This window comes from Macrobrachium rosenbergii, chromosome 50 (genome assembly GCF_040412425.1).
Source record: "Macrobrachium rosenbergii isolate ZJJX-2024 chromosome 50, ASM4041242v1, whole genome shotgun sequence".
Taxonomy (NCBI): domain Eukaryota; kingdom Metazoa; phylum Arthropoda; class Malacostraca; order Decapoda; family Palaemonidae; genus Macrobrachium; species Macrobrachium rosenbergii.
This window is the reverse complement of record NC_089790.1, coordinates 3,950,001-3,976,904: the sequence shown is the minus strand read 5'-3', so window position 1 is coordinate 3,976,904 and position 26,904 is coordinate 3,950,001. Positions and strand designations below refer to the sequence as shown.

Below are 26,904 nucleotides of genomic sequence, written 5' to 3'. Positions count from 1 at the left end.
TCTCTCTCTCTCACTTGTCATCACCTTTCGGAAGGCAAAGGAAAAAATACTATAACATAATTTCTTTACTCTGGTGGGTAGGAGAGGGGTGTTAGGGGTTAAAAACCCCCTTTGTCTCCCTCTTTAGGCATCTTGGGGAAAAACACCCTGAGGTGTGACTTTTTATTCTCTGTGTGCAGAGAATTCATTGAGGAATGAGTGAAGATGAGAATTGCAAGGGAGAGGGGAATGTTCTCTTACAAAATCCTATGACATCAAGAAGCTAAAAATTCCAGCTTGTGTTTACGTTAAAGGACACGTAGTTCGTAGGTCAAACTTCAGTTTGTAAAGACATATTATGAGGTCATTTCTTTCGTATAAAAACGAGTCAGGGTTCAGTTAAAAAGACTGAGTACATGTCTGTACTCTTCTGTGGGCCTGCGTACATTCTACACAAGTATATGTGTGTGTATATAAATATATATATATATATTATATATATATATATATATATATATATATATATATATATATACATATACATATATATATATATATACTGTAAATATATTATACTGTATGCCAGCAGGACCACGTCAGCATGCAAGTATCTTTGAGTTTGTCCGTGTATGTAATCGTCTGGATAAATCATGAAGTGTCAGTCCTATAGTATACGAACAGGAACTCTCTCACGCAGTAAACGCAGCCAACCATTCACTGCAGAACAATAGTTTTCTTACGACTATTGACCACGAAAAAGAAAGTCATCCCTTAAGCTTTAAATCCATCTAGAAAAATTAGCAAGAATATAGACAGCTCTTGATCGTGAGGTACCGTCACCCAGAGCCTTATCCTATCGTAATACAAGTTCAGACCTCACAGTAAACATCTAACATCACCAGTAACATTCAGTTGTAAAAAAGAAATTAAAAGGTCATTGACTGATTCGTCCTTATGAGTAAAACGGCGATTGTGTTTTGCTTAGGTCAGCATCTTTGTGTCAATAGAAGCTAATATTTCACTACCTTAACGTTATCACTTTTCTCTTGGTAAGAATTTTTTTTAGACAGAATAACTGGACAAAATTGAAAAAGAATCCGTAACTCTGGAATAGGTTCAAAGTTTATTTTTTTTTTATAAGAATGCGCCTATACAAAATATCTGTGGTAAGTTTGTACTATCCATTTTTTCTCAAGTGTGAAAGATTTCTACGTTCCTTAATTTCCGTATGATCAGTAATTCACATAAATTAAAGCTAGATTAGGAAGGCTAATTTATTCCTAACACCTCATAAGAAAATCTCTCTCTCTCTCTCTCTCTCTCTCTCTCTCTCTCTCTCTCTCTCTCTCTCTCACACCAGTGAATTCACCCACTCACTCCAAGTACACCCGATAAGAAAGGCAGAGATTTTTGTACACTCATTTCTAAATTTAATCGCTATGTTTTTCCCCCCACTTTCTCGGGGCGAGACCTCAGTCCACTAGCTCAGCTGGTGTCCACAAAAAAATACCTCCCAGAGGGAAGTTTCTGGTCTTAAACCTACACACAAATTACAGATAAGACGATGATCATGATTTTACAAAATTGCAAAACAGTCCCTCCTCCTTCAGCATCAGTATTCATCACTAACGCGAAATTCCCGCTTGTGAACGTCATCACATTGATCATCATCGTAATCATCGTCATCATCATAATGCAAACACGCCATATACTACTCAACAACAATCTCTTAATATTAAAGAAGGAATGTGTATAAGATGGACGCAGCTGTGCGTCCCATAAGTAGATTCGCATCTAAAGATATCTGAGAAGAATGAACACGAGGGAAAGGTATGGGGAGGAATGAGGTTGGGGGGGCGGGGTTAGGAAAGAGGGGGGGGGCGGTGTTCAAACCGACATTTCTTCACAAACTGTAGAACGAAATCGTAAACACAGTCTCTCGTATTCTCCTTTTGGTAAGCTTTTTAGAATAACCACGCAGACTTGATGCTTTCAATTAGTATAAAATTATGACAGTCATAAAGCGACTAATTGCTTTCCTGTTTCGTATATATTCTATATATTTTAGAAATACGATCAGTTTGTGCTGCTCAGTACATAATTATATTTCAGCCAAATCGAAGACAAAGATGTCTCTGTCATGAGGATGTCATCAAAACTATGAAACAACTTTTTATCAAAAGTCAGAATGTGTTTCACTCGGATGGAGGCCAAAATGAAACTTGCATCGAAACGGTCTATAGAAAACACACAGCAGCGATTCATAACAAAAGAAATGTTTGCCCTTAAAATTAGCAAAACAACGAGTCCCGTGATAATACAGACCCCATCCTAGTTCTGTTCGAGAGTAAGTTTGTGGTGAAACGCAACGAAAGGTTTAGCATTCAACAGAGACTCGGGTAAGTTTGTGGTGAAACGCAACGAAAGGTTTAGCATTCAACAGAGACTCGGTCCACTTTCTTAACTCGTGTTGTTTTTCGCCAGACCTGCAATATTTCAGCACATGGAATCTAAGCCTCTTGGCCAGTTCAGATGTTACCTGCAAATCGCGTGCGTGTCTTTGTGTGTTTACAATGTTTAGGTCCGTGTGCGCATGTAGCTACGAAATCTAAAGAAGGTAACAAGGTGATAATGACGAGGGACAAATGAACAGAGAATGAAGTAAGTATCAAATGGAAAGAACTCAGATTCTTTCATATCTATTAACTCTGATTGGACGTATGTACAATGGACATTCTATGCTTTAATATGTACTTTTTAAGAATAAGGGACGTTGCTACAATTATTCAATACATTAAATCGTAAACACTATAAACTCTAAACTTAGCTCATATACTTCTTTTTGTTAAGGATAATAATATCTTCATTCTTCATAGACCTTTCAAGTTCGAGTCAATAGTTCGCTTTAAAAAATCTCTTCTATCTGTACAATAAATAGGAATTTTTTAATACGTCAAAATCGACTGAAAGAATTAGGAGCGACCGAGGCTTTGCGACGCTCGATCGCCGTTTTTAATAAGCTCAGATGATGTGATTGCAATTTTTTTATGCTCTGTCTCAAGCTGAGTACAAACCAGATATAATGTCGAATTCGTTGTTGTCTACTACAAAAAACAACGCAACGTTATTTCTCATCCTAGCGATATATGTATATATATAATTACTACGGAACGAATGTACCGAGTAATCCGCATTTATAGAGAGCGTGTGTGGGATATGTGCAAAAATCACTTCGAATATACAGTCTCTCTCTCTCTCTCTCTCTCTCTCTCTCTCTCTCTCTCTCTCTCTCTCTCTCTCTCTCTCTCTCTCTCTCTCTCGAAGCATCCGTATCTAAAAACGCCTAGCAAAGCGACGTGGAAGTGTTTTAACACGGCTCCACCCGTCTTTGGGGAACGACGACGCAACTCTTCAATGTACGAGCTGACGTACGCGTCGTCCAGAAGCGGTACAAAATGAGTAGTGTTTAGGTCTTTTTAGGAGACTCTTCAGGAGTCCCCGGTTACAAAGCTGTCCTCTCGTCGTATACAATGACTGCTTCGTTGTTGACCAGGGCGGCGGTGTCGGGGGAGGAAGGCGGGTGGGTAGACGAGGAATTCGGCACCCCACTGGGGTGCGACCCTGCTGACGACGAGGCGCCGCCTATGGACGACTGAGGTCCGGGAGACATAAGGCGTCCTCTGGACTTGCTGAGGGCGATCACCGCTGCGGCGTCGCTCCTCATGCGGTTTCTTCGACGCTTGCTCCAGTGAGGCTGAAAATATGAATAACAATAATAATTATATTGATAACATAACAACAGAAACCAGCTTACAATCACGCGTGCATAGAATTGAATTTCTACCCTACATTTAGATCAAACTCAGGATTCTCGAATTACCAGCAGCTTTGCCTTTCGCTTGAGAGTTCTGGGATCGATCCCGGTGTGGGGTAGAAATCTGACATGGTTATAACAACAAAGGACGAAGGGCGTGAGGAGCTCGTTATGCTTTCACGACCTCCTGGAAGGACATCATCTCAAATTTCGTTGAAGCTCAGGAGGCACATCATTAGGACCGTTAAGAGATAAAAGTGAGAGAAGGTCGCTTCATCTTTCAAAATAGGCTTGTGTATGTGTGTGTGTGTCCGTGGGGGATGCGTCTGTTTGTGTTAATATTAACACTTATGAGAATGGATAGCTATTTAGCGAACTCCTCACTCCCAGTGTCGATAGTCCGTGTTCAAATAATGATTAGCATAATGAACAACTTTGGTATCTACAGGCGGTGAGCCGGTTAAACTCTCTCTCTCTCTCTCTCTCTCTCTCTCTCTCTCTCTCTCTCTCTCTCTCTCTCTCTCTCTCTCTCTTCTGAGTAGCATTTCAGCTACTCCTCAGTGCATGAGCATCAAATTCATAATACAACTGGGAACATTTTACCTCCAGATTTGCTGTGTAGCAAATGGACATCATGTGGGTCATCAAGAACCCTCAGCAGAATAGGGATGCTAATGTTGTGTAAAATGAGTGTCACCCAATGACTCTCTTCAGCCAGTCACTTAACAAATTGTTTCAAGTTAAGAAACTTAAAGATAAGAGTTGAAGATAGAGGGAAAATAAGTTTTAAAAAGCCTTGACTTATCCGCTCTTGAGGCTGTGTCAGATAGATGATGTCGAAAGCTGAAAGTGAATGACATGTACTCAGGTGTATCCTGTAAGCAAACCGATTGTCAAGAAGCAATTGCCTGAATTCAAAGGTACTTTTATGAAGGTTTCAAAATCTGATTACGTAATTTCTGCTCATGAAGAGAAATTCTGTTTATAAGAGGAAAATAACTATTACACATATTTATTTTATATTAAATGCGCCTGGACATTTAAAAACTTATTGAAAAAATTGAAAGAATCCATCCTAACGGTCTATAATTAAAAGAGCCCAGACGTAGTTCATGATACCAGGTATCATGAATATAAAGAGAACGCTGTTTAGCCTCAAAGGACATCAGCATTAGCCATGCCTTTTCCTTAGGGTTAGTTAGTAGTTTCCTATAATGAAAACTTTATTTGGCTTTGAAGTTATCATTTGAAAAGTATTCTATTATGGTATGCGTCGTACAGGAATTGTCAAACCAAGGTTGACCACTGATGCAAGTTCTTTCGGTTTTTCTTTAAGATTAAAAACTAAAAATTTTTGGTCGAGTTAGATTCAGTCTCGTGATGAGATGACACTCAGCATTACTGACAGAAATCTTCACAACAGTTCAGTGACAATCACGATCAACTGTGTCCCAGTTGAACGAGATTTTAGGCAGCTTTTAATGTTAGATGAAGTCCTGAAGACTGGGTTAATATTGTCCTTCAGTTATAGAGACAAATAAAATACTGTCCTATTTCCCACAGCTTGTGAAGCATAAGGATATTACAACTTTGTCCTTGACTTCCTATTATCATTATGACTCTGAGTTTGGCATGTCTATTTCTTTTCTGTCCAAATCATAAGTATAATTAATTTTTAGTGCCCTTGACGGTCAGAACTGAGGAGGAAGCATCTGCAAAGAAATTGCAAAAGATCAGGCTACGTAATATGTAGTCTTGAGCTTTCACAACATTGAATAGATATGGCATCTTAATTATGTAAGTTTGGAGAGTGTAGAATATTTCATTTGCGGATGTTAAATTTTTACCGAACTTAAGGTTGAAAATCTGTTTATGTAGTTAAAACCGACATTTAAATAGTCACATTAAATGCCCGCATAAATTTGGAAAACAGATTAACAATTTGAAAAGGGTTTCAGTAGTTTCTACTCTTATTAGCTTCTCAGTTATGCTTACATCGTTTTAGCACCAAGACCCCAAATTAATTTGAGTATTTTCCCTGGCCTCTGTTCCCAAAATTAAACTGTAGATAGCTGTAAAATACTATGGAACGTCCAGACTATTAACCACTTGATGTTTATTTTAGCCGCTTAGGATTTCCAAGTCGGAAACATCAAGATGACTTGATTTGATTATTATAAAACACGAATAACTGAAAACATCGAAGTAACCAGCTGCTGGTAATATGCTGCCTTATGCCTTGCCACAAGGATATTTCAAGTAGAAATAAGGAACTGAATAGTGAACCTTATTGAAAACCAAAGACCTAATGAAGAAAGGAAACGCCCTATTGATTGTCTAAGTTTCTCAAATGGAAATCCAGAAGAAGACATGTTTCTAGAGTCTCTGTGTTTAGGAATTCAAGGATATTTCATAATTACCTCATCCCGTTTAAGAACGCTGTTAGTCTTGGCGAAACAAGTAAGCTGATTTGCTTGTGAAGATTCATTTCCCTCTGGTCAAAGTGTTAGTTGTAAAGAGAAATAATTTCTTCTATTTCATATTTTGTGATTCATGAACCACAGTGTATTTCGCACATACCCTGATTCCTTGTCAAGTAAAAGTTTACCATATAGCACTGCAAGAATTTTTAGGAAATTCTTTAGCTCACTTGGAAAAAAGCCTTGAACACCCTCACCTAAGTTTGAATAACCAAGTATTTTAGGCTTTAATCTTAATATTATATTCAAATCCTCATAGTCATAATACAAAGATCAAACATTTATCGTTTAATTGAAAACCTAAAATTGCATCTAAAGAACAAATTTATTAACTTAGAGCTGATGAAGTGACCAAAGACTTATAGAAACTTCAGCCTTGAAAAATATCAAGGGCCCGTATCAACATCTGAAGTTTCTTTTAACAGAAACAGTGCTAAGATTTATTATCATTTTCTTCAGGCTGGGATTCTGTAACCTTTACTCGTCTTCTTGCTTGGTAGCATAGGTTAATCCCTTCGGATATTTCATAAGATCAGATTCTTTTTTGGATTTTATGACAAAGGCCACATTATCTAAACCAGTGTTTTTTCACATTTCAGGTCCCTGAATATTACTTGTTTTATTGCCAGAGTAAATGCAGACAGAAAGAAGCCCACTACAATAGCCACAGCTCTTCCAGCAAGACCAGCTTTTAACAAACTTCCCAGTAAAGCCGCTTGACTAGCTCTTTTAACTCTATGTCTGGAGGGTGAAATACTTCCTCAGAATCCTTTGAAGGTCTGACCAGTCCACTGGAATGTCTGAACAGGTTGATATAGCTGTTTTTGCAGCTAGGAACCGTCCTGAAAGTATTTTATCTACTGGGGAAATTGGCGTAACAACAGAAAAGTTCAGAACTGAAATTCCTTGAAGACACCTAATGGAATATTTTCTATTAAAAAAAAATGTACCTGTCTATGGACAACCCTTACCTGAGATCTAATTTCAAATTCTTAATAGAACTTGTAGAATATACAGAAATTCATTAAAACCACATACACACACATACACACACATAGAGAGAGAGAGGGAAGTTCAAAGGTTCATACCTTTTCGTAGATTGTATTGAGATCATCTAAAGCCGCCAGAGGTCGCGTTTTATTTCTAACCCAAGCTGGGAGCGAGCGGGTCTTGAAAGTATCATCGATGACCATGGAGTCGCTGTCTTTGGAACGATTAGTCGAGGACACCATATCCAGGGCTGTGGAATATCAAAGAGTCATTAGTAGTTGTTCATAATTAAATGATTCTAGGGATGTGTTAAATCCATATTTTTTATGAAAAATGTTGCTAGAAAAAGAACATTTTGAAAGACCATCGAGTGACTGTTTTTATCGAATTTCACGTCATTGCCTGTCTGCATATATAATCCCATTAATATGTTGAGCTGCTTTCAGTTTCAAATATCACCCAAAGCTATTTTTAATTGACAGTAATAATTAACCCAAGATACCTTTTCTTTCAGCCCAATTCCTAATCCCTCATCATGAAAGCCTTAGTTATTCATGATCCCCATAACTCCTGGATTATGCTTAGATCTGTTATAACGAAATTTAAGAGTAAACAAATTAAATAAATCGTACCACTGGAAGAAGCGCTCTGATCTTCATGGCGGCACTCCGGCCCAAATCTTAGGCCCTCCAGGACTCGATTCCGACTACCTGTAATTACCTGCCACTCTGGAAAGACAAATAGATTGGCGCTGTCATATGACACAGATCTCCAAGGGGAAAAATATCTCGGTGCTGTTTATGCATAGCGAAGTTTTGTAACTTACAGAGTCTAAATAGTATCGTGGAGATGTGGTGTTTCAGAGTTCAAAATTAAGAAGTTACTTTTTTCGGAAAGGAATTGATAGGAATTCATGAAAATATCGTTTAGAAAAGTTAATATAACAGCAGATATGCAAGATAAGAGAAGCTGAGCATTTACAGTGATGTTCTGTAAAGTTAAAAACAGTAATGGGAATAATCACATTTTTCAGTGTCTCACTCACAGTTGTGCAGGGGGTAGGACAGCCTTGCATATATATAATATATATATATATATATATATATATATATATATATATATATATATATATATATATATATATATATATAGATAGATAGATAGATATAGGCATGAAACTCAAAATTACTTTAAAATGTAACAAGGTATCGAGAGCATCTGATTTAAATAGTGTAGAAAAGACTTCATTTATATACTTTCTGGCATTGTGTGTGTAGAAGTTGCATTGTTTTTAAGTCCTGCTTCTCTCTTTAATTTCTTCAGAACACAGCCGAGTCCCTCATGTTATGTCTGTTATGTGCCTTACTTCGTAATTTCGAAAAGCATGGAACTTATTTTTTTAATTAATCGCGTCTTTATTCATACGGAAGCAATGATGCAATTTTTCAAACAAATATTCAAGTGCCTCTCATTTGAGGTTATCAGCTTAAATCATTCATTACTGATAAAAAATATCACTTATCTCGTTTATTGTAGTAGGATTTACAAATTACAAAATATGTATTGGAATCATGGTTATGACCAGTTTCATGATACATGCACTGACTATCTTTTTGTATGCCCGTCAAAAATTTTAAAAGGGTATAGATTACAGAATTTTTATATTGCAAAATTCTGCCAGGTTTCCCTGTACTTTCTTCCATATCAATTTTCGTCAATTTACACGTAGGCCAATTATTAAAAAAAAAAAAAAAAAAAAAAAAGGAGAAGAGAAACCTCATATATTTGTGACAAATCTTACACTACACTTTTTTACTTTTTTTAGAGTAGACCTGCTAATAATTTTGTTGTTGTTGTGAGATTCCTCATTCATTAATGAAAAGTTCAGTCATCATTAAAGACAGGCGCATTTTGGGGACGTTTTCACCCAAGTTCTTTGCTTTTGTTTCCGTTTTTCCGTTTTTCCTCTTTCCCTGTCTCTCTCTATCTCTTTCACAAAGTGCTCGCCATAACGTAATTCGATAAACGAACAACGAGGCCTTGTTTGAATCGTTAGTAACAGAATGTTGAAAGGGGCCTATATCACTTACCAGACGTAGCGGATGGCGGTAACGTCAGATCACAGTGATTGAAAGTAGCGGGGTTGCTTGTGGGTCGAGAGGCGTGCTTCCGCCTGACGCTGTTGTTATTGTTGCTACTGACCTCGTCTGGATCGTCGCTCTTTTGCTGTTGAGAGAAGGTTGAAGATTCAGTCAACAGGAAAAACTGTAAATTCTGTAAGGGTTAGGTTCAGTCAACAGGAAAAACTGTAGTTTCTATAAGGGTTAAGATTCAGTCAACAGGAAAAACTGTCATTTCTATAAGGGTTAAGATTCAGTCCACAGGAAAAACTGTCATTTCTATAAGTTTTCATAGGCTGACAAAGAAAAGTTACCCCAGATAGATCAAACGATGGGCGGTTAGGGGTACCTATCTCTCAGCGTAATTAAGGAATGATTTAGAGATAGCTATGAAACTCAAGAGAAATTCGTCCAAGACAGTTGCAAATTTTACTTAATAACTGTTAAGGCTCCTATGTAGGTAGTATGGCCCTCGAAGCAAATACTGAAAATTGAAAGGCATTATGACACGCGGCGGGTGGAGGGGAAGCCGTTCAATTAAACAGTATATTGTAAGATACAAACAAAATTGAACCCTATAATTTATCGATCGTTGTGAGGCCAGGAGGACCGATAGTTGGTACTTCAGAAATAACCACAGAATATAGACCGGTAAATAAACAATGCCTATCACCGAGTGTCTTTAAATACACTGGGCTTTTAATTGTTTTCATTAAGAGGAAGTAGGGCCAGTTTAGTTGATCTTTCCAAGAGCTTTCTTATCTTGTAAGAAGCTTAAGCCCTCGCATACAGAAGATTAATAGGTCCTTATCAAACAAAACAAGCCTCACATAATGACGCCAACACAGCGTAACCCAAAAGGCATGAAAAGTTAGCACAGCGTCCCTGGGGAGGTCCCCACACACTTGGTTCAAGTGTGTATTAAAGGTGAACTCACCTCCAGGCGTTCACGTGTCTTCTAAATAAGGGGTTAATAATTGCTCACCAGCACAGAAACTTTAAGTTGGCGTGATCTACACGGATGTTCAACTCTGCAGCTCCATCGGATTCTACATCACGATGTGGAGATTTTTTTTTTTTCTTTCTTTCTTGTCTCTCTACTTTGAAGGAAAACCTGACTTTTCCAGTAGATATTATTGGGTATGTGGTAAGGAGCGATGCCTTTTACACAAATTCCTCTGCCAAAAAAAAAGGGAATTTTTTTCACTCTTCGTTGAGGATGTTGTATGATGTTAGGTTCCTACCTCAAATTAAAAGAAATTTGAAGTGTCTTTTGTACACTGTACATTCGAGAGTCTTATGATCCAAAATTGTTCGACAATAATTGTTTTGTATTTAATTAAATAGTAAAAATAAACAAAGGTTCATTGATTCTGATGAGTTTTCCAATCAAAACAGTAAAATTTCAGCTAATTCGATTGACTCTCCTTCCTCAGTCTCTGGACTGAAGATGCTTGATCAAGCAAGATGCAAACGCACGGTATTCCTTTTATATATATATATATATATATATATATATATATATATATATATATATATATATATCACTCCTGGTTTTTATTCGAACGATAAAGATGTACAGCCGCAGCGCACCTCTCTGTTAATAAAGTTGGCCTCTGACCAATTAGTCGCTTTTGTAAACAAGCAGCCTCGAATCTATTTATACGAAATCATTTCGTGCTTCCCTGGAGCTTTCCAGCGGGAATAAGATTGCTATTGGGCACGTCTGCCTTCCTTTCCTCACGAGCACTGTAAGAGAAATCCCCCCTCATTATTTCAGTGCTCATTAATCTATTCTTTAGGGAAGGTTGCATGCGGCAAACACCGAAGTTCTTATCCGATCTCTGCAACCTCCGCTCTCCGGTCTATTTTCGGTGCGTACAACGTCAGTGGCCTTAAGATAAGGATTGATGATGCAGGATAAATCCCTGACAATCAATCAGCTGCTTCATGTTGTTGTGGCTCATAGTTTCTTTACAGCCCAAAATGGAAGGTCGGCCTCCTGAACGCTTTGTGTTCTGAATTGTCTTTCAGATTTAGGGAATATGAACTTGCGGATATGTTTTCGTGAAAGTGACCAGCACATCGAACATTTTGGAAATCTTTCTGCAATTCCATTCCCAGTCACGTTTTACTAATCTTGAATCCCAGAGTCTTTGTCTGAATGCCCAGTGTTGAAGACAGCGCATTTGTATGTAGAATATCAAGCAAATATTGCTTTCCAGTTACATCTTCGCACGCTTCTTCATTCAAATCTAGATTATGGCAATTATGACATGTCTGGTAATTCCTGATTCTTTTGGTTTCTGTAAATGCTCAAATCGTGAAGATCAAGAACTTGGGGGTCAACATTTTTGTGAGAGTTAGTTGTGATTTTTGACATTACCTTTACAACACAGAAGTGACCACTGTCAAATGAAGAATGACCACTTTTCCCCTCACACGAAGAAACCATTTTACCCTCATGGGAGTATTTTACGACGAAGCAGTAGCTGCTCTGTTAACTCTGAGTGCCCCTTTTATGTTAGGCCATTTGTTCAAATCTTACGCAAGTATGGCCATACAAGTAAAAGATGAATTCAATGCATGTTCCAGAATACATCACCTCATAATGGAGAAGCACTGTGTTTAAAAAAATATATTTATGAAATATGTGTAACAGACCCTGAAATCCAAGTTTTCGAAAAAGTAAAGGAAAATTACAACATATTCTGTATGGCAGGAAAGGCAATACCAGAAGAAACTGACTGAACCAAGTCATTCGAAGATGAGAAAACATCCTTATCTTAATCAGCATCCATATTAAAGACTCTTAATACCAAATACTTGAATACATCTCTTAAACCAAGAAAAAATTCTCTAGAAATTACCAGTTTGTTTTGTTCCTTGATTGGCATGGAGAGACTCCTGGTGGGGAGGTCCTCGATGCTCTGGCGGCCGTCCTCGAAGACGCTGTTGTCATTGGGCCCCAAGAGGTCGTCGTCTGTGTAGTCGCACAGACACACCGGCTGGCAGGGCGGATCACAACAGCAGTCGCACTCGAACAGGTAATCGGAGGGCGAATCTCGCTCCGATAATAGACAAGCCTGTGGAGAGGGGAGGGATTTGTAGTGGAGAACTTACAAGAAAGGAAAGAGAGAATTACAGTATCATATTACTCGAGAGCCGTAGGATGAAGTTATAGATAAAATCTAATCATTTTTCTTTTTGGGAAAGACAATGCTCAGAGTCATATATTTCCCGTTATCACAACAATACAAAAATGAAAATTTACAGGTAAAATCCCAATAATTTTTCTTATGGAAAGACGATGCTCCGAGTCAAATAGTCCCCACTTTCACTACAATACAACAATACAAAGCAGCGAAAGTAAATGTGTTTTTGATGTCATTTAAAAACTGACTGATATCATTCAGTATAACAGCGACCAGGGTAGTTGCAAATGGTACTGCTTGGGCATTGCTACCATGCCAGTAGAACGAGTACTTTGAATGGTTGTTGAATATGCAAGATAAAGAAACTTCAGATCTGAATGATGATAGTCTGGATCAGGCAGTGTAAATTTTATCGAAGGCTTGTGGAAGAAGGTCAGTTAATAGGTAAAAAAGCGAAAGGCGGTTGTGTGGTGGTGATATTGTACATGAACAGCTTACAGTGGTATCGTTAAGTATGACCGGATGAGGGAAGGGTTAATAAAGACTAGGTAAGAAAATAGCTGCATCTTTGGAAAAGGGATAGGGCCATAGAGGTGAAAGGTAGAATTATGGGGTATAGCGTTATTAGTATATATCATATGCTTTCGTCAAGAAAGTAAGACAGTTAACGTAAAAACTTTTAGAAAAGAGCAGCGTCAGTTCAGACGAAGAAGAGGCTGTGTGGATCAAGTGTTTGCCGTTAAACAGTATTTATGAAAAGTTCGAGAATGAAAGAGGAGACCTGCATGGTGCTTGCATTGACCAAGCAAACGCTGGAGGCAAAATTGATAAAGATGCGATGCGGAGGATGTTGTATGTGAACGTCACTAAAGTTACAGGGCTGAACTTAATCTTCGATTGATAAGACTTAAGAAGCTTCTAGACACTGTCCTCATGTATGCGCACTGTACATGCATAATACCAACATCGCCACGTTAACCCCCCTTTGGATAAACATCAGCCAGTTTTTTTTAGAGAAACTTGCTCTGAAACTTCCCTGAAATTGTCACCAAAAAGGACGTTAACCCTTTGGATAAACATCAGCCAAATTTTTTTTAGAGAAACTTGCTCTGAAACTTCGTCTGAATTTGTGTCACCAAAAAGTACGTTAACCCTTTGGATAAACATCAGCCAAATTTTTTTTAGAGAAACTTGCTCTGAAACTTCGTCTGAATTTGTGTCACCAAAAAGTACGTTAACCCTATAAACATCAGCCAATTTTTTTTAGAGAAACTTGCTCTGAAACTTCCTCTGAATTTGTGTCACCAAAAAGTACGTTAACCTTTTAGATAATCGTCAGCCAATTTTTGTTTAGACCAAATACACGAAAATACAAATAAATTGGTCTCTGTCAGTGCAGGGAGAAGCAAAATCTATCCGATACGAAAATGAAGGACGCAGCAGCATCACCTGCAGAGTGATTGATCCTTTTATGGTTATCTCGTATAAACAAAGGATTAAGATCTCCCCGTTGCTAGGGGGAGAGGTGGATATACGGCGCTTGTACGTCAGGTTGCTCGTTGTTTCCTATTTTTCCCCTCTTCCCTTACTGGTATCTTGGAGCAGCTAGGATATATAATGGTTATATTCTTTCTTGGATGTGTATAATTCATCTAATGATATGTATTGCTTTTCTTCATTTGTGCGTATCGATCTTTATAGTGTGTATACATGGAGAGAGAGAGAGAGAGAGAGAGAGAGAGAGAGAGAGAGAGAGAGGGGATGATGAGACCTTGACAGCTGTGTCACAATAAGTTAACTCATATATGTGAATGAGAGCGCTGGAACAGACGCGTATATGGATGTTCTGAAGAGAGAGGGTGAACTCTCTCTCTCTCTCTCTCTCTCTCTCTCTCTGCGTGCGTGTATGGGTGTGTGTGTGTGTGGTTGCGTGTGTGTGACTGTATGAGTGTGCGTGCTACCAGTCGATCAATGTTTATGTGACAGGCTGCAATGTTCTTTCGTTTTTGTGCGTATTTCCTTTATTCCTTTGTCTTATTTATCGGGTTGTCGCTTCAATCCCTCTCGTTATTAATGTTTCTGGCGGTATCCTCGTTAATGAGAACGTTGAACTCATACGCAAACGTCCAAAAGTCGATATATAAGCGTTCGTTGCAACGGCTCCTCCACCTCCTCCTCCTCCTCCTCCTCCTCCTCCTCCTCCTCCTCTCCCGTCTCCCCTCCCCGTCGCCCTCCCGTCCACTTCAGTGCGTATTTAGCATAAAATAAAAAAAACTTGCGTATTAGTTGCCAGTGGGTAGGAGAGTATAAACAGAGTATGCATTTCTAATTCATTGAAAGTGTTGCTTCTCATATTTTTACCGTCAGTTTTTAAAAGTATTGTTTCTCATATTGCTTGCCATCAGTTTTGAAAGTTATTGTTTCTCATATTGCTTGAAATCAGTTTTGAAAAGTATTGCTTCTCATATTGCTTACTGTCAGTTTTGAAAAGTATTGCTTCTCATATTGCTTACCGTCAGTTTTGGAAAGTATTGCTTCTCATATTGCTTACCGTCAGTTTTGAAAAGTATTGCTCCTCATATTGCTTACCATCAGTTTTAAAAAGTATTGCTTCTCATATAGCTTACCATCAGTTTTGAAAAGTATTGCTTCTCATATTGCTTACCGTCAATTCTCAACACTTCTAAATCTGTCACGTAAAATAAAAACTAAAAAAGATCTTAGAAAGTTTTAATGAAGGGGATGGTTATTTCATTTCATATTGCAGTAAAAGGAGAGGAAAAATAATGGATATTAAAAATGTAATAAAGGGGCAAGGGAAACTGCAATCAACTTTATCTTATCCCCATTTTCTTTTCATATCCTTGAACTTTTTGTTTTTACTTCTGAACAAACGAACTGTGAGTAAATATCGGAAAATATTTAGTATTAATAATAATAATAATAATAATAATAATAATAATAATGTGTAGAACTCTCAATGCCGAGAACAGGAGTAATTTTCTATAAGGTCCACAGTAATATATCAATAAATTGTGAATCTTTATAAAAATGTATAAAAAGCTTTCGAACCCTATCCTGGGTTCATCTTCAGGATAGGGTTCGAAAGCTTGTTATACATTTTTATGAAGACTCACATTCTATTGATATATTATTGTGGACCTTAAACAGAATAATAATAATAATAATAATAATAATAATAATAATAATAATAATAATAATAATAATAATAATAATAATATAAGGAGGCAGGATGCAACCCGAAACCCCACACTATAAAAACCACCAAGTCGAATAGGATGAATGTCATAGACCAAAAAAATATAATAATAATAATAATAATAATAATAATAATAATAATAATAATAATAATAATAAAGCAAAATAGTTGTGAAATGTGATATGCAAAAACTTAATCTTTGTTTTATCAAAACTACTGCTACAAAAAACTGCAATGTTTATTCATGAGTATTGAGGTACTTATGAATAATTGTTTGGTCGGAAGTCATAGCATTCATGTGAAATGAATATTGTAATATAAATGGGGAAAAGATTGTAATTTAAGACATTACGAATTAATTGTTACCCCCTTTAGTACTAAGAATAACTGTTTATTCAGTTATTATTTTGTCGTTATTAGTTATTGGTTTGCTTATATTTTTGTTTCTGGGTTGTGGTTTTTCTTCACTTAAGACTATTCTGTATCTATAAACTATAAGTATGGTACCAATAACAATCATAATCTATATCTATAAACTATACATATGGTTCGAATAACATTGATATTCTGGTTGTATAAACTATAAGTATGGTACCAATAACAATCATAATCTGGTTCTATAAACTATAAGTATGGTACCAATAACAATCATATTCTGGTTCAATGAACTATGATACGAATAGCAACCATATTCTGGTTCTATAAACTCTAAGTATGGTACCAATAACAATCATAGTCTGGTTCTATAAACTCTTAAGTATGGCACCAACAACAGTCATAATATGATTCTATAAACTCTTAAGTATGGCACCAACAATAGTCATAATTTAGTTCTATAAACTCTTAAGTATGGTACCAATAACAATCATATTCTGGTTCTGTGATCTATAAGCATGCTATGAAAACAATCATAATCACGTTCATAATCATAATCACATCAATGACCAATTATAAACAAAACAATAACAGTAGAGTGAATTATATTTCAATTTAACCGCAGTTCCCACAACGTCGTCACTCCTCAAAATCTTGGTAAAAAAGAATCTGAAAAACTGAATAATATTGAAAATGAAATACTCGGCATGTACCATTTTTTTCCCCCTCCACTCTTGTGGCTGAAGCGTCGATTGGATGGTTGGTCGAGTCTCAATGACTGGTTCCGGTGGGCCGGGCTTATTTGGCTCGCTCTCCCGAAATCTCAAGCCCCATTGTTATCGATGTCTTGTGGGTCCAGGGGCTCTCTCTCTCTCTCTCTCTCTCTCTCTCTCTCTCTCTCTCTCTCTCTCTCTCTCTCATCCACAATTTGATTCGTATGTTTTCCTCTTTCGTCATTATTATTATTATTATTATTATTATTATTATTATTATTATTATTATTATTATTATTATTATTATTATTATTATTTGAACGAGCTCCTGAGTCATATTTCCAGTCTGTCATGAAGTTCGGCCGAAGGATTTGTTCTCGAATGCTAAGGGGAAACTTTTGGAAACGGGGAAGTCAAAAAAGTTGAAAATCTGGGGCAAGGAGAAGTTAAAGAAGTTTAAAATTCGGGCAAAAGTGAAGTTAAAGAAGTTGGACAGCTAAAGTAGGAGGAGAAAAGAGGGGAAGACTGGAAAATGAAAGGCGGAGAGAAATACAGATAAAGCGATAAGTTAAACTCGAGGACAACTAAAGGGGCTAAACCTCCACTACTACCAACCCCCCGGGGGTGGGGGGGTGTTCGAATTCTTTTCCAATAACCTTCGCCTCCACAATGACAAATTGATGGCTATTTTAGACAGATTCCAAATCAAATTGGCAAAATCCCCCACCTATGGATTTTTCATCATCATTCCCACTTTTTTTGTCATTTCTGATAATGGGAAAGTTTGTTCAAAGAAAATACATTTTTAGTTGTTTTAATTAATAAAACCACATCCCTGCATTGTGACATATATATATATATATATATATATATATATATATATATATATATATATATATATATATATATATATATGTGTGTGTGTGTGTGTGTGTGTGTGTGTGTGTGTGTGTGTGTGTGTGAAATGGAATATCAAGATATTTTTGGCCATAAAGGGTACTGCTATTTATATGTATGAAATGGTGGTAACAACAAGTGACACGTCCTTTGAAAGCTCTGAACATTACTGAGATGCGGAAATGCTGTGGCAGATAGTCTGAAATGAGGTGGAAATGTAATCAAAATATTCGCTTCCAATTTTGCTACCAAAAATCATACCACTTACAAAGATGTTGAGTAGCATTTCGTGGCAAAACTGCAAAGAAAACTTACACTTTAATAATAATTTTAATGAATGGTAATGGTAATTTTAATGAATGGGAACTTGCGTGTATGGAAGTGTGTTTGTTATTTGCAACAGCAATGCCGAGGCTTTGCACCCAGACATTACAAAAAGCCGAAGAATTAACGTCTAATACTGACACAATGCCAATTCCATCTAACAGCACTGTAATATCTCAGTAACGCGCCTGTCCATATTCATTAGCGGCAACGAGCTCGACGTCCGGCAGACTTTTTGTGTCCTGGCCCTCTTACCTGGTGTCCCGTAGAAGCGTGAGTGACAACGACCAGGGAATCCCGGCTGAGGCTTGGCACTGACCCTTGCGTGCGTCCGGAGGTGACACTCGACACTTCGCTCTTCACACCTGAAAGGAAGAAACCTCGGTTTACTGACACGCCAACACTTAGTGCCGATCCTTTACACTTGGCTACAGACTGAAAGAAAAGAGGTGTCTTTCGTTAGAATGTTCATATGGACCCTTTGTACAGATTTTTTTTTTATTTTCATTCTGTTTTGCTCAGTGATCTATGCATATTATTGAGAGATGGTTAATGTGTACTCTTAATTCCAGTTTTTCGTTTTTATCATATTTTGCTTAATGTTCATACGTATTATTTACTCGAGTTTCTGATATCATTGTAGAATTTGACAGTTCCTTACAACCGTATAATTTCCTTTTTCTTTTAGCACAAGATATGCAAGTTAACTTTAATAATGTATTTATGATCACTAAGAGAATATATGTTACAACAATGTATTAATTTAGATCTTCCATCGTTAAAATAATATAAATAAACCAATATTTGCACTGGAAATCCAGAGAAATATCGACATAACAAATGATATGCCCTACCATCTGCTTGTTGTATTGAAATCAGTGCAAATGAACAGAGATTCACACTTGCATTAGTCTTCATAAAGAATGAAAACTCGTTCACTGTTACACTTGCTCTTTCTAACCTACCCAGTGTACAGTATCTATTCTTTAGTTTCAAGTATAATGAAAGAACATAATTCAGAATAATTTCGATCTTGGCAATACTTGACCTCAAAATTCAAAGAAATAAACAAAACTGTAGCAGACAGAGCAAATAAAGAAAAAATGCCGCATACAATCCTCAACTAAACAGCGTAAAGAAGGGAAATGGGGTCTAGGGATTTTGGGACTAAGGAAGCCAGTTTGGCCCTCTCGGTAGCCCCACTGACTTAAACCGGAGCTCCACAAAGACCTAGTTACGAGCAACGAAAGTAAACGAGCATGTTGACGCCGGATTTTGAATCTTTGTGGGTCCTTCACTCCGCGCAACGGTGGCAGAATCAGATTAAGCAGATTTACTCGACGGAATGTGCACAGGACACGCTTGTACTGAAATGTAGGGTTGTATGTGTTCTTGGGAAATGTTTAGTTGAACATATGACTATCATGATTATGCTGGGGTGAGCGAATTCTTGATAATCCGTAAAGTGTTGTCATGATTTTTACGGTATTTAAAGGACATATTCTGGAGGAGATGGCCGTGGTCTTGATACGTTTTGGTCTGTCAAATTACTTAAACTAGCATCCCCCAAGCCGTGTGACGCAAAGGGATTCGAATCATTCAGCACCCTTACGTCAAATCCGATATGTCAACACGTATGCCATTAGCGTTTGTCAAAACAATGTATAACATAGAGTTAGATTTCAGATTCGCGAAATGAGAGAGTAAGCAGTTCGCTGTCAAAGCAACCTTCGTGGTGAAGACACGAACCTATTACTGCTTTCGCTCCCAAATTATTAGAGATTCGAGGTAACCGGATTACATTATTCAACTGTTGCTATCCATCTTTTCTTCTTCCTAATTATATATTTAACCCTTCTTCCTTTAAGAGGAAGAAAGATCTATCGCCTCTGGAGCTTAAAAAGGCCTTCGGGTAACCGTTCAGTTGGCCTTTGTACTTTCATAAAAACACAGACACAAGAATCGTCATTGCTACTGGAGGGGATATGTAAATCAACTGGTCTTTTTCAGGTTGTCAAAAGAAAGGCAAGACTAACACTGGAAAGAATTAGGAAGTTGTAATTGTATTCGGATGCTATTTAGAATTCTGTGTAGGTCTTTTATGTAAAGTTAAGGGTACTTTCCTGTGCTTCATCTTCAACAAATATCCTCTCATTTCCAGCCTCTCGTGTCGTAGTTCTTATCCCGGTATGGCTGAGCCTTCCAGCAACTGTGGTTCCCACAGAAGCTCAGCTGACACTACATGTACCATTCTCCCCAGTGTGGTGTGACGGACATGTCCAAGCCATCTTCATTACCCTTCCATTAATATCTTATTTACATAAGGGACTTCAGGAAACCGGCGCAGGTCGTACTAGACTATTATATAATCGTACTTTCGAATGTAATTTCAGTTCATTGGATTTCTAACTCATATTTAGCCTACCCATTGTATTATTTACCTTTTTTTAGCCTCTGATTATATTTAAACGCAAGATAAACTGTAATGGTTATCATTGTTCCTTTATACTTGCAAGATTCAACCTTTTATTCCTTTCTCCAGCTAATGTTATTAAGTAAAATTTCGAATTTTTACTTTTTTTTTTTTGTAAATCCGTTGTTCGTGAAAACACTCCGAACAAATAGACCAATCCCATCCACTTCAATAACATTTCATATCCTCAAGAGGAGGATGATTATTGCGCAAGCAATAAAAGAATCAAGGAAAAAAGCACAACCCGAGGAAGAGAGAGAGAGAGAGAGAGAGAGAGAGAGAGAGAGAGAGAGAGAGAGAGAGAAAGAAAGATTCCCTCGGTTATTTCCACAGAACTTACGGGGATGTTGGCAGCGAGCTTCGATATAACCAGACCTACATAATCCGGCTTCCCCCTTCCGGAGAAATTATGCCTCAGTAGAAACAAATTTCCGTTATTGGCTCGCCCTTCCACTGATACGAACATCGAACTTCTTTCCTCCCACCCCACACCCCCCCTACCACCCCTTACTCTCTCTCTCTCTCTCTCTCTCTCTCTCTCTCTCTCTCTCTCTCTCTCTCTCTCTCTCCTTCTTCTTCTTCTTCTTCTTCTTCTTCTTCTTCTTCTTCTTCCTGAGGAACAAATTTGACTTAAAACCGAAGCCCCCCACCTTGATGAAGTTAGACCTATAAAAGGATTTCCATCCAGACGGATTTTTTTCCCATATTCTTTCGTTCGTTTTCCGATACAACGAAATCACACAATGATGAGACTTGCAAAAACATTTCATATACTTATAAATAAGGTATCTTACAGAGATAAAAGCGTGGAAAACTTGAATGTTTTCCTCATTGTTCAAAGGCTCCAGCAGAGGAACGAACTGTTTTGAAACAGAGTGAATTCTAGTTAAAAAAGGTCAAACAGTCGATGGGGGGAACCCTCATCTTTATCTGCTAATGGATCTGACTAACTATGAAAGTTACGAAAGACCAAAAGGATACGATTTGATTAGGTATATATTGTAGATGTTTGCTAAACGCTGTGTTGGTAGATAGGTAACAAAGTTCGTATAAGATGGTCAAAAGTTTTGATTATCAATTTAATATATATATTCGTGTATGTTTATATATACATTATATATGTGTGTGTTTGTTTGTATGTATATATAGTTTATATATAATTTCTTGTCATTTAAACGGCCCTCAAAACTGTAGAAATGAACAAAAATGAACTCCAGATATTTCCTGCGGTCATTGACATTGACCTGCAAAGAAAATCAGTGAGCTCGAGCTTTGATTGTCGAAATTACCTTCACAGGAATTTCTTTTTTGAGCATCAGATTCAGTTGGAAATAATTAATGCATTGTTTCCAGTCTTAGGCTTCTATTTCTACCACAATAATTGACAGGGCTACATGAAATGCCTCATGGATTGTCAATAACACCTAAATTATGAATAGACTGGGCCTCTTTTTATTATGGTTGAAAGTTCACCTGCCTCTCTCTCTCTCCAACCCTTTTCTTTCCATTTATCTATGTAGATATCTATTTTAAAATCTCTCTCTCTCTCTCTCTCTCTCTCTCTCTCTCTCTCTCTCTCTCTCTCTCTCTCTCTCTCTCTCTCTCTCTCTCTATTGATTTACCCACCAATCCTAATATTTTCTTTCCATTTATCTAAGTAGATATCTATCCAAAAATATCTCTCTCTCTCTCTCTCTCTCTCTCTCTCTCTCTCTCTCTCTTCTCTCTCTCTCTCTCTTCTTCTCTTCTTCTTCTTTCTTCTTCTTCTTCTTCTTCTTCTTCCTGAACAAATTTGACTTAAAACCGAAGCCCCCACCTTGATGAAGTTAGACCTATAAAAGGATTTCCATCCAGACGGATTTTTTTCCCATATTCTTTCGTTCGTTTTCCGATACAACGAAATCACACAATGATGAGACTTGCAAAAACATTTCATATACTTATAGATAAGGTATCTTACAGAGATAAAAGCGTGGAAAACTTGAATGTTTTCCTCATTGTTCAAAGGCTCCAGCAGAGGAACGAACTGTTTTGAAACAGAGTGAATTCTAGTTAAAAAGGTCGAAACAGTCGATGGGGGGAACCCTCATCTTTATCTGCTAATGGATCTGACTAACTATGAAAGTTACGAAAGACCAAAAGGATACGATTTGATTAGGTATATATTGTAGATGTTTGCTAAACGCTGTGTTGGTAGATAGGTAACAAAGTTCGTATAAGATGGTCAAAAGTTTTGATTATCAATTTAATATATATATTCGTGTATGTTTATATATACATTATATATGTGTGTGTTTGTTTGTATGTATATATAGTTTATATATAATTTCTTGTCATTTAAACGGCCTCAAAACTGTAGAAATGAACAAAATGAACTCCAGATATTTCCTGCGGTCATTGACATTGACCTGCAAAGAAAATCAGTGAGCTCGAGCTTTGATTGTCGAAATTACCTTCACAGGAATTTCTTTTTGAGCATCAGATTCAGTTGGAAATAATTAATGCATTGTTTCCAGTCTTAGGCTTCTATTTCTACCACAATAATTGACAGGGCTACATGAAATGCCTCATGGATTGTCAATAACACCTAAATTATGAATAGACTGGGCCTCTTTTTATTATGGTTGAAAGTTCATCTGCCTCTCTCTCTCTCTCTCTCTCTCTCTCTCTCTCTCTCTCTCTCTCTCTCTCTCTCTCTCTCTCTCTCTCTCTCTCTCTCTATTGATTTACCCACCAACCCGAATATTTTCTTTCCATTTATCTATGTAGATATCTATTTTAAAAATCTCTCTCTCTCTCTCTCTCTCTCTCTCTCTCTCTCTCTCTCTCTCTCTCTCTCCATTTATCTCTCTAGATATCTATCCAATCCTAATATTTTTCTTTCCATTTATCTAAGTAGATATCTATCCAAAAATCTCTCTCTCTCTCTCTCTCTCTCTCTCTCTCTCTCTCTCTCTCTCTTCTCTTCTTCTTCTTCTTCTCTTCTTCTTCTTCTTCTTCTTCCTGGAACAAATTTGACTTAAAACCAGTTGATGAAGTTAGACCTATAAAAGGATTTCCATCCAGACGGATTTTTTTCCATATTCTTTCGTTCGTTTTCCGATACAACGAAATCACACAATGATGAGACTTGCAAAAACATTTCATATACTTATAGATAAGGTATCTTACAGAGATAAAAGCGTGGAAAACTTGAATGTTTTCCTCATTGTTCAAAGGCTCCAGCAGAGGAACGAACTGTTTTGAAACAGAGTGAATTCTAGTTAAAAAGGTCAAAACAGTCGATGGGGAACCCTCATCTTTATCTTCCAAAAGGATACGATTTGATTAGGTATATATTGTAGATGTTTGCTAAACGCTGTGTTGGTAGATAGGTAACAAAGTTCTAAGATGGTCAAAAGTTTGATTATCAATTTAATATATATATTCGTGTATGTTTATATATACATTATATATGTGTGTGTTTGTTTGTATGTATATATAGTTTATATATAATTTCTTGTCATTTAAACGGCCCTCAAAACTGTAGAAATGAACAAAATGAACTCCAGATATTTCCTGCGGTCATTGACATTGACCTGCAAAGAAAAATCAGTGAGCTCGAGCTTTGATTGTCGAAATTACCTTCACAGGAATTTCTTTTTGAGCATCAGATTCAGTTGGAAATAATTAATGCATTGTTTCCAGTCTTAGGCTTCATTTCTACCACAATAATTGACAGGGCTTGTGCCTCATGGCTTGTCAATAACACCTAAATCCTCTTTTTATTATGGTTGAAAGTTCATAATCCAACTCTCTCTCTCTCTCTCTCTCTCTATTGATTTTTACCCAATCTTTCCATTTATCTATGTAGATATCTATTTTAAAAATCTCTCTCTCTCTCTCTCTCTCTCTCTCTATTGATTTACCCACCAATCCTAATATTTTCTTTCCATTTATCTAATATCTATCCAAAAATATCTCTCTCTCTCTCTCTCTCTCTTCTCTCTCTCTCTCTCTCTCTCTCTCTCTCTCTCTCTCTCTCTCTCTCCTTCTTCTTCTTCTTCTTCTTCTTCTTCTTCTTCTTCTTCTTCTTCTTCTTCTTCTTCTTCCTGAGGAACAAATTTGACTTAAAACCGAAGCCCCCACCTTGATGAAGTTAGACCTATAAAAGGAATCCAGACGGATTTTTTCCCATATTCTTTCGTTCGTTTTCCAAAAATCACACAATGATGAGACTTGCAAAAACATTTCATATACTTATAGATAAGGTATCTTACAGAGATAAAAGCGTGGAAAACTTGAATGTTTTCCTCATTGTTCAAAAGGCTCCAGCAGAGGAACGAACTGTTTTGAAACAGATGAATTCTAGTTAAAAGGTCGAAACAGTCGATGGGGGAACCCTCATCTTTATCTGCTAATGGATCTGACTAACTATGAAAGTTACGAAAGACCAAAAGGATACGATTTGATTAGGTATATATTGTAGATGTTTGCTAAACGCTGTGTTGGTAGATAAACAAAGTTCGTATAAGATGGTCAAAAGTTTTGATTATCAATTTAATATATATATTCGTGTATGTTTATATATACATTATATATGTGTGTGTTTGTTTGTATGTATATATAGTTTATATATAATTTCTTGTCATTTAAACGGCCCTCAAAACTGTAGAAATGAACAAAAATGAACTCCAGATATTTCCTGCGGTCATTGACATTGACCTGCAAAGAAAATCAGTGAGCTCGAAAGATTGTCGAAATTACCTTCACAGGAATTTCTTTTTGAAATCAGATTCAGTTGGAAATAATTATTTCCAGTCTTAGCATTTCACACAATAATTGACAGGGCTACACCTCATGGATTGTCAATAACACCTAAATTATGAATAGACTGGGCCTCTTTTCATTATGGTTGAAAGTTCATCTGGCTCTCTCTCTCTCTCTCTCTCTCTCTCTCTCTCTCTCTCTCTCTCTCTCTCTCTCTCTCTCTGATCTCTCTCTCTCTCTCTCTTTATTGATTTACCCACCAATCCGAATATTTTCTTTCCATTTATCTGTGTATATATCCATCTAAAAATCTCTCTCTCTCTCTCTCTCTCTATTGATTTACTTATTAATCCGATTATTTTCCTTCCAACTATCAATCTAGATATCTATGTATCCTTATGTCATTCTCTCTCTCTCTCTCTCTCTCTCTCTCTCTCTCTCTCTCTCTCTCTCTCAAACACATCTGCAATCATTAATTCATAATCCATAATCTCCTTCAGAGCACATGTGTCGAAACCGATTCTTCAGAATCCAAACCTTGGAAAATAAAATAAATTTTACGGTGTCTGAACAAGAAGAAATAAATCCATTACGTGAAGTTTACACAGCAAAAGTTCACTCTGCGTTGTCCTGACCTGGGAAACATATCTTTCATTAGAAGTTTGGAGGAAATTGATGAAAGGGTAAATATTTTCTTAATTGCAAGACCTTCAATGCACGTGTGCTCTAAGTTGAATGGTAACTAACAAACTCATTCATTCACACACATACACACACACCCATATATACATACCATGGATGTTCAAGGATATATATATATATATATATATATATATATATATATATATATATATCTATATCTTAGACTGGTGTCCCCAGAACGCGGTACCATTCCGGCTTTCTGGTTTGCAAAACACAGATGGGATGAGGGTGCTGGCCCTCACCCTATACCATGGATGTTCAAGGAAGAGGCTAGTCTTGGTGGTCACCTATTCAAGCAATTTACCCATCATTGGTAGCCTTCATTTACCGAATTTCAGTATTTTATATTTTATACTTTATGTATGTATGTATATATATATATATATATATATATATATATATATATATATATATACATATATACATATACATTATAGATGCTGATGCACCTGTGGGGACCATACACTCGAAAAGATACCTGGCATAACTTTCCACATGTGAGATGGAATCACTTTGGTGGTCAACGTGAACTGAAAGTAAACGGTACTTATTCCGTAAAATCTTTTCAATACCTGATTTGTATTCCTCCCGCGGAACCGCAATCGCTAACGGAAAGGATTAAACGAACGTTGTCTGTATTCCTCTCAGGTGAGGAAAGGCGTTTTATTTGTGTTACTCTTCTCTAGAAATAAATTGTACTCGCTTTGAATTCCTCCCAGGTAGAGGCGGTAGGTAAAGTAAATAAGAAAACGCTATTTGTTACGATTCCAATTTGCCATCATTTGGCGTCGTTTCCCACAGAGTAAATTTTTTTTTTTAACTACTTACCGTAATACTTTTAGGTATATATAAATATATATACACATATATACTATATATATAAGTGTATATGTATACAAAACCCGCAGAAAAG

The 26,904-nt window shown here is 37.0% G+C and overlaps 1 protein-coding gene across 2 annotated transcripts in view; it reads right to left on the bottom strand.

Annotated features, from left to right (window-relative positions):
• Positions 1-3,293: 3,293 nt before the first annotated feature.
• The window catches only part of LOC136832508 (uncharacterized), an 82,305-nt gene continuing 58,694 nt past the window's right edge, over positions 3,294-26,904 (bottom strand). The window contains exons 4-9 of one of the 2 annotated variants that reach the window (XM_067093415.1): positions 18,323-18,432; positions 12,254-12,469; positions 9,354-9,489; positions 7,896-7,991; positions 7,362-7,513; positions 3,294-3,733 (exon numbers count right to left, since the gene is read on the bottom strand). In XM_067093415.1, coding sequence (XP_066949516.1) covers positions 3,482-3,733; positions 7,362-7,513; positions 7,896-7,991; positions 9,354-9,489; positions 12,254-12,469; positions 18,323-18,432 — 962 coding nt within the window. In that variant the 3' untranslated portion in view covers positions 3,294-3,481. The remainder of the gene's footprint in view (positions 3,734-7,361; positions 7,514-7,895; positions 7,992-9,353; positions 9,490-12,253; positions 12,470-18,322; positions 18,433-26,904) is intronic. The other variant, XM_067093416.1, reaches the window with a different exon arrangement.